This window comes from Cherax quadricarinatus, chromosome 1, assembly GCF_038502225.1.
Source record: "Cherax quadricarinatus isolate ZL_2023a chromosome 1, ASM3850222v1, whole genome shotgun sequence".
Taxonomy (NCBI): Eukaryota; Metazoa; Arthropoda; class Malacostraca; order Decapoda; family Parastacidae; genus Cherax; species Cherax quadricarinatus.
Genome location: NC_091292.1, coordinates 16,656,769 through 16,670,552, shown reverse-complemented (window position 1 = coordinate 16,670,552; position 13,784 = coordinate 16,656,769). Strand labels below are relative to the sequence as shown.

General features: G+C 38.4%; 1 protein-coding gene across 1 annotated transcript in view; it reads right to left on the bottom strand.

Annotated features, from left to right (window-relative positions):
* Nucleotides 1–3,205: 3,205 nt before the first annotated feature.
* Nucleotides 3,206–13,784, bottom strand: part of mEFG1 (mitochondrial translation elongation factor G 1) — a 123,515-nt gene continuing 112,936 nt past the window's right edge. The window contains exon 15 of the mRNA XM_070098816.1: nt 3,206–3,668. Coding sequence (XP_069954917.1) covers nt 3,486–3,668 — 183 coding nt within the window. The 3' untranslated portion in view covers nt 3,206–3,485. The remainder of the gene's footprint in view (nt 3,669–13,784) is intronic.

The window sequence follows — 13,784 nt, the reverse complement described above, 5'->3', positions numbered from 1 at the left end:
GGCAGTCAGTGTTACGAGAGGAGCAAGGAGATAAGGTAACGGCTGTAAGGGCTCTCTCCACATTATCTGTAATTATACGTACTACCAGCCTACGTGAGTATTACTTTACCCAATCCACGTGTTCGAACTTTCCCACATGATAACCCAATGCCTTGGATCAAAGGCCCCCAAAGGGGTTCGTAGAATGAAATACTAAAAAAAAAAATGTGCCTTTATTTTACATTTGTACAATTACAAATTTTTGCAATTTATACAGAAGTATTAGGTAACATACACACTACAGTATGCAGTGTGTATATTACCAGTTTTTCATGTAACCAACAAGTTTATATTCACCATTACAGTGTCTGATTAAACATTTAAATTAAAATACTGTATGGTATATTAGCATTTTAATTTAAAGTATTGGTGTGTGTCATATGAATTTTTATTCTGTGCAGAGGAAAGTGTTAAACTTATACAGGTCACAGAGCACCTGGGGAATGAGAGGTAACTAGAAAAGTGTACCTTGGATTAAAAGTGCTTCACTAGTATCAAAGGAAGCTTGTAATTAATACAATAATGAATATGTACTATATCTTGAACAACAGACATCGTGAAGGTAATCTAAGTTAAATTATCATTTTAATATACTAACCTGGCATTCTGCCTCCAACTTGTCTCCCTTAACTCTTTTCAGTATTCATTATAACTGATAAAATGCTATGAAGTATGACAACTGGTAATGGTTTTTGGATAAAAAAAAAAAAAAAAAAAAAAAAAAAAAAAAAAAAAAAAAAAAGACCTTGATTAAATGGGTATATACATGTACTGTATTTGACGTGATCAGATGGTGTTTGAAATATACATTAACCCCTTGACTGTCGCAACCCCCAATCCTGAGGTGTCTCCTGGTGTTGCAAAATTTAAAAAAAATTCTTTTTTCTTATGAAATGATAGATAATCTTTTCCCGATTGTAATGACACCAAAAAAAACGAAATTTGATGGAAAACTGACGGAATTACGCTCTCGCGAAGTTAGCGACCTCGGCGATATTTACAAATTGGAGATTTCGCCCAATTTGAGCCCTATTTTTGGCTAATTCCATTGTTCCAGTCGACAAAAATCATAGCTATTTCTTTAGAACTCCGTTTTTTCTATCGATTGAGTACAAGAGACTGCCCATTTACCAATTTCAACTACCCAATAACGTGGTCAGAAATTTGCAATTTGGCCAATTTCACAAAAATTAAAAAATATGACAATTTCAAAATAAGGTCCAGAATGAACAATGCAGACATTTCTGGCTCTAAAATAACATTTTCTTTGTTCATCAGTCATGTCTCCAGGCCCCTCTGATATTACTCTTGCTTTCTATTTTGAATTTTTACTCAAAAAATAGAAGATTTATTATTATGCAGACTACTGCAATACTGTAATAATTGTATAAATAACATCAAACCATTCATGACTGCATATTAGAATGGCTAGTTGGCCATTTATTGGACAATGACATCATTTGTTTACTTTTGAACATCGGCAAAAATCAAACATTTCCCCTAATTTGAGCTCCATTTCCAGGTTCTTTTTATGGAAAAATCAATCAAAATCACCTCTATTCCTATAGTATGTTTTCCATTCTATCAAATGAGACCAAGAAAACGAGAATACAACCATAAATACTACACGAAAATAGACCACAAAGTCGGCATTTTAATTAAAAAAAAAACGGTCAGTTTTTCTTTTCTCATTATGTACTGCGTGCTCCAGGATTTTTTTTATATGGTGCACACTGACCACACAGACCCATTCTCTCACATGTGGGCCTACCAGCTTTCTCCTTCTTGATTTGAAGCCGCTAGAATTTAAGAGTACAGTGGACCCCCGGTTAACGATATTTTTTCATTCCAGAAGTATGTTCAGGTGCCAGTACTGACTGAATTTGTTCCCATAAGGAATATTGTGAAGTAGATTAGTCCATTTCAGACCCCCAAACATACACGTACAAACGCACTTACATAAATACACTTACATAATTGGTCGCATTGGGAGGTGATCGTTAAGCGTGGGTCCACTGTATATATACGTCAAACACGGTACCTCGTAAGACGTATATATACGGCCGCGACAGTCAAAGGGTTAAAGGGGGTAATGTAATTTTGGAATCAGCAATTCATGTAAAATCACTGATAAGAGATGAACAAAGTTCTATGTCAGCGATTTCCAAGCACGCACCCCTTCTCCTGTATAAAGTATTAAATGTTAAAATTAAAACTTTACGAAAGCATTTCTTCTTTTTCAGGTTACCCCACCTCAGTGGGAGACAGTCGGTGTTAAAAAAAAAAAAACTACCTTTCTCTACCTTTGATGTGTTTCAAGAGTTTTCCTTCTCCCAGAGCCCTGCCCTGGGTCAGGTTTGTCATGCTTACCTGATCAACCAGGCTGCTGCTGGTGGCGGCTTGCTAGCTCACGTATCTGCCATAGCCTGGTTGACATACTGCTTACACATACAATAAAAACAATATACAGAATAACTCGTGAAATTGATACAACTCAAAATGGCGGTAAACAACTCCCAAAACAAAGGGGTGCAAATCTATGGTAAGCCAGTATGCTAACCACTGTACCATGCTGTCCTAATATATTTGCCAAACTGGGTAAATTTCTCTACCCTAGGAAGGTTATTGTGGATGCCACTGTGACCACAATGCAAATGAATCTCACACCAACATGGCTGTAGCAAGCTCCAGCTTGAGCCTTTCAAAGCTGTTATTAAATTACTTGAGAAATCTTAGTAACATAACTGGTAACTTTTGGAATGGATGGGATTTGAACCCATCATAAGCCAGTTTTAAAACTGCATTGTAGTCACAGTGGAGGCCTATGCTATCCTTCCTAGGGTATAGAAATTAACCAAGTTGGACAAATATTAGGTCATCAGTGTACAGATGTTAACACACTGGCCTACCAGTTTTAAGACTGGCTTGCCATACATTTAAACCCCATCTGTACCCAGAGTTGTCATATACAGTACTGTTTTTTTTTTCAACAAGTCAGCCGTCTCCCACTGAGGCAGGGTGACCCAAAAAGAAAGAAAATCCCAAAAAAGAAAATACTTTGATCATTATTCAACACTTTTACCTCACTCATACATAATCAGTGTCTTTGCAGAGATGCCCAGATACAACAGTTTAGAAGCATTTATAAAGATATATATGCTTCTAAACATATCCCTCCAAACTGCCAATATCCTAAACCCCTCCTTTAAAGTGCAGGCATTGTATTATACATTTTAATTACACAATTTTAATCAATACTAATGCTAATTATCATGACTAATTATTTATTGCCTGATAACAATTAATGTAAAGTTTGAGATCTGTTTTTATCTAAAGTTTCCTCCTATCCAACATTCTGACAAATATTTTAATTAAAAAGTTACTAATGTATTTTACAGTTAATTTAGGCTGCAACTTTAAAATACTTAAATAATATTAATTAAAGTCTATCTTCTGCCTCTTGACTTTGTAGCCTCTGCTTCTGCGGGACCTCTGAATTCATTAACAAGTTCCTCCATTACTTCATCTCTTGCTGGTGCATAACAGGAATATTCCATTGCAAATTCTCCTTTTCCCTGTGTTGAGGAGCGTAGTTCTGTTGCATATCCAAACATTTTGTTCAGTGGGACCTGTTGAGAGCAAGTTTAAATGAGTTAGCATCACATTATGGTTATAATCCTGCATTACTGTATTTGCCTCTACAATCATGTATTTTCTATTAAAATTTTTGTATTTTTTTATGAATCAATCGGTATAATGTTGCCTCATTTCTGTAGTGATTACCTGCTTGCTATATTATGCCTAGCTTTGCTCGTGTCCTACCTTTAGCATTTATGAGTGGTATTTTAGCTTAGTAAACAATTCTGTTTCAGTCAAACTGAGCATTTGTGTAGTCACCTTCAATCTTTTCCAGCAAAGTAAAATGCTGCATAGCACTTGATGATGATACAAGATGCTTGTGTGCAGACTAGTTCTGAAGATTCATTAATTGATGCCTTCCCTCCCATACAGTGTGTGATTCTCCAGATGTCCATAAAAATACATGTCTGACTTGAGTCCTGGAGGTGGGGACTACAGTGCCTGCATTCTCAAGGAGGGGTTTGGGATATATGCTGTTTGGAGGGTCATCTAAACTGCTGTATCTGTATGCCTCTGGCAAGGCAGTTATGGTGTGAATGATGGTGAAAGTGTTTCTTATTTTGGTTACCCTGCCTCGGTAGGAGATGGCCAGCATGTGAAAAAAAAAATCCACTGTAAGAAGCAATTATAAATGAATATTTTTCTCTTTTTTTCTTAAAGTTTTCTCTTCTTGCTAGGGTTTTCTGAGTTTGAAATATCTTATGTTTCTAAATAAACTGGAAAAGAAAAATTAAATCAGATGAAAACTTGTTATTTTAGGGCAACACCTGCACATATGTACATAGTGGTATTTGTATTTTCCCACTTATTTATGCCAAAGATATTTTTCAGTCTCCATGGGCAAGTGGAGATGAAATCATCCTCCATATACCATGTGTGTCACATTTATTATTATTTATTAACACATTGGCCGATTCCCACGAAGGCAGGGTGGCCCGAAAAAGAAAAACTTTCATCATCATTCACTCAATCACTGTCTTCCCAGAGGGGTGCTTTACACTACAGTTATAAAACTGCAACATTAACACACCTCCTTCAGAGTGCAGACACTATACTTCCCATCTCCAGGACTCAAGTCCGGCCTACCGGTTTCCCTGAATCCCTTCATAAATGTTACTTTGTTCACACTCCAACAGCATGTCAAGTATTAAAAACCATTTGCCTCCATTCACTCCTATCAAATACGCTCACACGAGGCAACTAAAATGCCAGGAGCAAGGGGCTAGTAACCCCTTCTCCTGTATAAATTACTAAATATAAAAAGAAAAACATTTCAGTGGGAGATGGCTGTTGTGCTAAAAAAAAAAAAAATCCAGAGTAACACTATGTACACTAGTTAAAATTTGTATTAGACATGTTTCAGTACTTTAAATGTAAGGTGATGCAAAGCTTACCATAGCTAACATATGGAATATACAATATAAATTGGTAAAAATAATTGTTTTTCTGATTTCACTGCTTTAATCTTATAACATTATGTATAACAAAATCTTATGATACAGTATTATAAGCATTTCAAAACATGGAAATAAGTCATATAGATGTAGAGCGGTATATTTCTTTGTTTACATGGGGTAAAGAAGTACCATTACTCATGATAAACCGAGTGGTCCTGCCTGGTACTACTACTATGTTTTTTAAGTGACAAGATAATAGGTCACCTAAACAATTAAAATGAGGCATAAAATATCAGCAGGAAGCAAATTTGAAGGCATGAAAATTACATACACATTTAATGGATCACAGTTAAAGGGTTAATGTTGTCTAAACTTTTAAACTGAGGTGCTGAAGTAAATTTTGTAAATTGCCACCTTCTATACTGATGTAAGATACATCAGTATAGAAGGTACAAAGCCAATCAGATGAGGCATTTTCCAGATATCCCATGAAACCAATACAGTAAACCCTTGATTTACCCTTAAACTGTCCAAATGTAGATCTACGTTCACGTGCATAGCGCTCTGAACGTAGATGTACTTTTTTTTTTACATAAGAAACCATGTAAAATAGAAAGTTAAGAGTGCTACACACGTGAACGCAGATGTACGTTTGGACAGTTTAACCCCTAAACTGTCCAAACGTAGATCTATGTTCACATGCATAGCGCTCTGACCTTTATTTTCTCTATTTGAAAGCATGTAAAAAAACGTAGATCTACGTTCGGAGCACTACGCACATGAACGTAGATCTACATTTGGACAGTTTAAGGGTTAATGAACAGGGAAGAGCAGGTAGCCAGTAATGGTGACTGTGGATATAGACAAGATTGCTTTGCCGTGACTAATAACTATGGACATTTCTGTAACCAATGAACTCTGCTCACCATTTCTAAATCAACTGACCCAGTGGAATTTTTCCTATATTTCCCAAATCCGTTAAATCAAGGTCCATTAAACTGAGGATTTATTGTATTCAATTTCTTCAATAAAGGTAACAAAGTAGTGCCTGCACCGCCCAAGATCTTTTAAAAAAAATTTCTAATTGACACCAACAATTAGGGTTTGAAGCTGTCCAGTTTAACCCTTTCAGGGTCGAGAAGCCTTCTCCTAAACTTGTTCTCAGGGTCGAAAATTTTTCGGAAAAAAAAAAATTATTTGTTTCTTAGGAAACAATAGAGAATCTTTTCCCGATCATAATGACACCAAAAATGTGAAATTTGGTGGAAAACTTATGGAATTATGCTCTCGCAAAGTTAGCGCTCTCGACGATGTTTACGCATCAGCGATTTCGCCCATTTTGAGCCTTATTTTCGGCCAATTCCAGTGTACTAGTTGACAAAAATCATAACTATTTTGCTAGAACTTAATTTTTTCTATCGAATGAGTACAAGGAACCACCCATTTACCGATTTCAGCTATCCAGTAAAGTGGTCAGAAATTGGCAATTTTGCCAATTTCAAACAAATTTCAAAAGGTGCCAATTTCCAAATAGGGTCCAGAATAAACAAGACAGACATTCCTGGCACTAAAATAACATTTCCTTTGTTCATTAGTCACGTCCCCATGCCCCTCTTATATTTCTTTTGCTTTCCACTTTGAATTTTTCTTGATAGTTGTGACAGAACCCACAGGCATAACACCAGACACAAACATCTCTACGACATTCCCCATGTCCGACTAAACCTTTACAAAAATTCAATGTATGTCAAAGGCCCTAAAATCTGGAACACCCTACCTGAGAACTCCAGAACTACAGACACATTCATCACCTTCAAAACTACCATTAGAAAACATCTTATCTCCCTGATAAACCCCATCAACTAACTACACGAATACCACCTGGTGGTTCACACTTACACTCACTCACCCATTTGACCATAAACAGAAATATTAATCTCAATCTTAAAATAATGAATCCTATGATACTCCAATACTGAAACTATGTACTGTGCCAAAACAAAAGCATTCACATTGCTAAACTCACAAACTAGTATTTAGTCACTTAGCCATAATACCAACTTACCTCATAATTTGTAATATTTTAAAATAAAGAATTAAACTAAGTCTGCCCGAAATGCCTAGCCATGCTAGGCGTTCTAGTGGTACACTCTGTAATCATTATTTAACTACATGTAAACCACACAACAACCAAATTCTGTAAATTCAACATTGTAATCTTTATAGAGAATAAACTTTGAATTTGAATTTGAATTTATTCTCACAAAAAAAATAGAAGATTTACTGTTATGCAGACTACTGCATTAGTGTAGAAATGGTATAAATAATATCAGCGCACTTGTAAAAGAATATTAGACTCACCAGTTGATGTGTATTGTATGTATGACATGATTTGTTTACTTTTGAAATTTGGCAGAAATCGAACATTTCTGCTACTTTGAGCTCAATTTCAAGGTACTTTTCATTGTGAAACCAATCAAAATCATCTCAATTTCTGTAATATGGCTTCCATTCTATAAAATGAGACCAGAAAAACTATAATACAACCATAAATACCATACGAAAATACATTGCAAAGTCGCTGTTTTAAACCAAAAACACGGTCAAAGTTATTTTTTTTTCTCATTATGCACTGTGTGCTGCAGGATTTTTTTATACTGTGCACACTGACCCCATAAACCCATTCTTTCATATGTAGGCCTACCAGCTTTCTCTCACTAGATTTGAAGGCACTAGAATTTAGGCGTACTAGTACGTCAATAACCCTGGTGCGCAAGGCGTACTAGTACATCGGAAACTCTGAAAGGGTTAATAAAATTAACTAAAATTTACACAGCTCTCCCCTTCTGTCTGTTTTACGCAGCTCAAAAACCATACTCCAATTATTGTTTGGAATCCAACAACACCAAATTTGTTAACCATGCTAGTATCAGGGTTTGCCAAAGTAGCAGTATCGGTAGGTATGGGTATGCTACTGGCCTAAAATTGAGTATCTGTGTTGGCAGGTTTTGTTTTCGTACTATCACTAGTAAAGTAAGATATTTGTATCTAAACCAGCTAAACTTACAAGGTCCTATCCTATCCATAACATGTATTAACTATTAATGATGTTATTTCAGAGAAAATATACCACACTACTTTAACAATAAAATTGGAAAATTGTAACCTGTACACTCCAATAACAATCCCAGCCCTGTAGGTGAATGGTTCAGAGAACCGACAAGTTGATAATTTAAAACACATGTGCAACACTTATGTATCTTTAAGGAGGAAACATTTTGCCAGACAGTGGCTTCATCAGTCCATACAAAGGAGAATAGTCAAGAACAGGAGTAGTTTGAGGTTTACCTGGAGAAAGTTCCGGGGGTCAACGCCCCCGCAGCCAGGTCTGTGAGCAGGCCTCATGGTGGAACAGAGCCTTATCAACCAGGCTGTTACTGCTGGCAGCACGCAATCCAATGTACGAGCCACAGCCCAGCTGGTCAGGTACCGACTTTAGGTGCTTGTCCAGTGCCTGCTTGAAGACAGCCAGGGGTCTATTGGTAATCCTCCTTATGTATGCTGGGAGGCAGCTGAACAGTCTTGGGGCCCTGACACTTATTGTGTTGTCTCTTAACATGCTAGTGACACCCCTGCTTTTCATTGGGGGGATGTTGCATCATCTGCCGAGTCTTTTGCTTTTGTAGTGAGTGATTTTCGTGTGCAAGTTCGGTACTAGTCCCTCTAGGATTTTCCATGTGTATATGATCATTTCTCTCTCCTGCCTGCGTTCCAGGGAGTACAGGTTCAGGAACTTCAAGCGCTCTCAGTAACTGAGGTGTTTTATCTCCGTTATGCGCGCCGTGTAGGTTCTCTGTACATTTTCTAGGTCAGCAATTTCACCTGCCTTGAAAGGTGCTGTTAGTGTGCAGCAATATTCCAGCCTAGATAGAACAAGCGACCTGAAGAGTGTCATCATGGGCTTGGCATCCCTAGTATTGAAGGTTCTCATTATCCATCCCGTCATTTTTCTAGCAAATGCAATTGATATAATGTTATGGTGCTTGAAGGTGAGATCCTTTGACATAGGTTTTTCGCTCAATTTTGTGGCTGGAATTGGTTTTGTACTCTGATGAAGTTTTAATTTCCTCATGTTTACCATATCGGAGTAACAAAAATTTCTCATCATTGAACTTCATACTGTTTTCTGCAGCCCACTGAAAGATTTGGCTGATGTCCACCTGGAGCCTTGCAGTGTCTGCAATGGAAGACACTGTCATGCAGATTCGGGTGTCATCTGCAAAGGAAGACACGGTGCTGTGGCTGACAAAGATGTCAGCCACAGCACCGGATGAGAAACAAGATGGGAGCGAGTACTGTGCCTTGCAGAACAGAGCTTTTCACCGTAACCGCCTCAGACTTTACTCTGTTGACTACTACTCTGTGTTCTGTTTGTGAGGAAATTATAAATCCATCTACCAACTTTTCCTGTTATTCCTTTAGCACGCATTTTGTGCGCTATTATGCCATGGTCACACTTGTCGAAAGGCTTTTGCAAAGTCTGTATACAGTGGACGCCTGCTTTACGATCAGCTCCCAATGCGACCAATTATGTTAAGTGTATTTATGTTAGTGCGTTTGTACGAGTATGTTTGGGGGTCTGAAATGGACTAATCTACTTCACAATATTCCTTATGGGAACAAATTCGTTCAGTACTGGCACCTGAACATACTTCTGGAATGAAATAATATCGTAAACCGGGGGTCCACTGTATATTACATCTGCATTCTTTTTGTCTTCTAGTGCATCTAGGACCTTGTCATAGTGATCCAGTAGTTGGGACAGACAGGAGCGACAAGCTCTAAACCCATGTTACCCTGGGTTGTGTAATTGATGGGTATCCAGATGGGTGGCGATCTTGCTTCTTAGGATCCTTTCAAAGATTTTTATGATATGGGATGTTAGTGCTATCGGTCTGTAGTTCTTTGTACCTCTCTGAAGGCAACTTGTCACAGCCGGCTGAGCCTTCTTAAAACCCTTGCTCATCTTTCATGGGGAGCTGATCGTCGAACTCTCCTTCGCCTACATTCCACCCTCATTTTATCGAAACTTGATTTTGGTGACCAGATCTATTCAGTGGCCTCTCCTGCTACTCTCTCTAGCCTTAACCCCATTCATCACCAAGGATTACATTTATGCCTTGGTGCTTTTCGCTCTTCCCCTGTTGAGAGCCTCTATGCAGAAGCGAACGTACCATCCTTATCCGATCACCGTGATGCCCATTGCCTTCGCTACTATGTATGCTCTCATGATCTCCACAATCCTTCCATTTATAGAATGGTCACTGATATTAGTAGACATTCTTTATTTGTTCACCGCCCCTGTTTACTCCGTCCCTTCTCTCTTCGCCTACATTCGCTTGTCTTCTCTTCAATTACCACCTTTCTATGTTCATGTAGCATCTCACTTTTCCCTACCCCCCTGGGAAGTTCCAGCTGTTCGAGTCTGTTCTTTCTCTCTCCCTTGCTCGAAAGCCCAACTGTCTACGGTCGCTTCCCGCCCGCTCTCTTTTTCTTGACCACTTCCACTCTCATTCTCATGCCATTGCAGTGTACACAGGTGGCTCTAAGTCTTCTGACGGCGTAGGATTCGCAGTAGTGTTTCCGGACAGCGTCGTACGAGGGCATTTATTATCTTCGGCTAGTATTTTTACTGCTGAATTGTATGCCATTCTTGCAGCACTTATCCGTATTGCATCTATGCCTGTGTCATCATTTGTGGTTGTCTCAGACTCCCTTAGTGCTTTACAGGCTATACAGAAATTTGATACACCTCACCCCTTAGTCCTCCGTATCCAACTTTGGCTACGCCGCATCTTTACCAAGCATAAAGATATTGTTTTTTGTTGGGTCCTTGGTCATGTTGACGTGCAGGGCAATGAACAGGCAGACGCTGCTGCGCGGTCAGCAGTACATGACCTACCAGTTTCATATAGAGGTATTCCATTTACGGACTATTTCGCTGCAATAGCTACCCACCGTCACACCCGTTGGCAACAACGTTGGTCTACTATGCTCGGTAACAAACTTCAATCTATTAAACCGAGTATAGGTTACTGGCCGTCTTCTTGTCACCAGTGTCGAGGTTGGGAGACTACTCTCTCCAGTCTTCACATTGGCCATACTCGTCTTACTCATGGATATCTCATGGAGAGGCGCCCTGCTCCTCTCTGAGAATTGTCAGGTTCCATTATCAGTCAGCCACATTCTGTTAGACTGCCCACTTTATCAACGAGCACGCAGAATTTACCTCCGTCGTCGTCTTCGCTCCGCTGCTCTCTCTTTACCTTCCTTTCTCGCTGATGGACCCACCTTTCATCCGGACTCTCTCATTGACTTTTTGACAACAAGTGACTTCACAAACTCTGATGATACCTTCAGCCCTTTCTACCTCAATCTCTTGCTGCCCTCTACCCCTGCACTATCCCCTGCCCCGCTGTTTTCTGTAACCTACTGATCATCCCTCCCCTCTTCTGCCGCCCAATACCCTCGCTTCCTTCCCTACCCTGCAGCGCTGTATAGCCCTTGTGGCTTAGCGCTTCTTTTTGATTATAATATAATAATAATGTAGTTCTTTGCTACTGCTTTACTGCCCCCTTTGTGGAGTGGGGCTATGTCTGTTGTTTTCAGTAACCGTGGGACGACCCCCGTGTCCATGCTCCTTCTCCATAGGATGGTAATCAGTCCCTCAGCCTTGAGTTGATGTAATCAGTCCATCAATCTTGAAAAGAATTCAGCACATGTGTGAAGAAGTGGTTTATATACTGTAGGCAGGAGAGGTGCAGCAGTCGTAGGTGGTATCACATTTCTGAACCATTCATCTATACTCCTGTCAGACACAGCAACATCCTGGGATCTTAACACAGTGAATTCTTCACTTGCCTAACCTTTAGGCATGACCTACTTCCACACCTGGATTTGTCAAATGTGATACCACCTATGACTGCTGCACCTTGCCTGACTACAGCATATAAGCCACTTCTTCACACATATGCTGTATTCTTTTCAAGATTGATGGACTGATTACATCGACTCAAGGCTGAGGGACTGATTACCTCAAACTCCTCCTGTTCTTCATCATTTTCCTTTGTATGGAGTGATAAAGCCATTGTGGGGCAAAATGTTTCCTCATTAAAGATACACAAGTGTTGCACATGGGTCTATTTATCAATCCCAGCCCTCTTAAGAAGAATATACTAGTGTTGACTGTTTGAAGCTGATCAGAAAAAGGCTTTCTCAAGTTAACACACACAACCCAAAATCAACAATGGTCTATATAAAACTGACCAGAGGGCACTTGAAGAAACCCATAGTTGCATTAAGTTTTCCCTAGTTGCAGTACATCAGTGTTGAAAATTTGATAGTCATTTGGGACAATGGATTCTCTATTGGTAAAGGAAAATGTAGGAAGGAAAAACACTGTCAATTACTTAACGGTATATTTGAGAATACCTAATTGCCAAGTCACCAATTAACTGTGTCTTCGTACCTCCAGTGAGATAATAAATTTTCCCCATTGCTACTAAGCACTAGAACCTAATGGTTTTTCAGAATATTAAGCATATTCTGTTAGCATAAATTTGATAATGTTTGTATCAATACCAACTTGTTACTAAAGTAAAACTACTCGAAATCCTTTTTCCACAATCTGTAATCCACGTCTGTGAAACATTCCACGTATGTCATCAGTCAGGAGCATAACAGCCTGCCTCTAACTAAAAAACTCTTATCTACCACATCATATATAATTGTTAAGCTACTTCTTCATGATGGTTTAGCTATGGTGAAGGTGAGGCAGTTGCCCTTTGCTTACTCTGGGAAACAATATGTAAAAACAAACAATTATCTTGACTAACAATTATAGAATGGTACAAGATGAAAAAACAAAGCACAGAAAGGCTATTTATTTATTTATAAACACAATCTGAAGATGAATAAATGGAGCAGAGATTACCTGATGGAAATACAACAAATTTAGCCTAAGAAAATAGCTATCAATGGTTAATAGTAGTAACACCTTTAACCCTTAAACTGTGGGATAGCCTGAAAAAAAAATTCCTGTGGAATGATTTTGAAAAAAAAAATCTTACAGATAAACAGAGCTTTTTCTGAAATGAATAAGACTAAAATGAGCGAATTATGACAAACTTACGATTGCATGGCGTGTTGAAACTGGTGAAAATAAATGATCACTAACTGGAAATGGTGGCATAAAACCGCCAGTGATGTTTACATTTTACAATTATTGATGCTAAGATATGCATTTTTCTGTTTTTAATTGTTTTTAATGTTTAATACTATATATACTAGTTTCTTATAATATTAGACATGTTTTAGCAAACACTGCTTCACTTGGAATGATCAGAATGTATATGGTATATACTATTTGGTATAACTGATTTTTATTTTATTTTTTCTACTATTTTGGTCTTCTAAGGCATATAAGGAATACTTATAATATTACAAATGTTTATGAGTGTAATACTCATTAGAACATAGAAATTATTCACACAGTGTGAACTTAATGGGTTATCCTGGCTGAATTCCATTGTTAGTATCGTGAAACTTAAACAAATTTGGAATGAATAAGCCATCATCAAGCCGCCTGCACACCCTGTCAAGCTGGTGGGGTGGAACAACAGCTCCTGGTTCCTTTGTTTACTTCTGTTA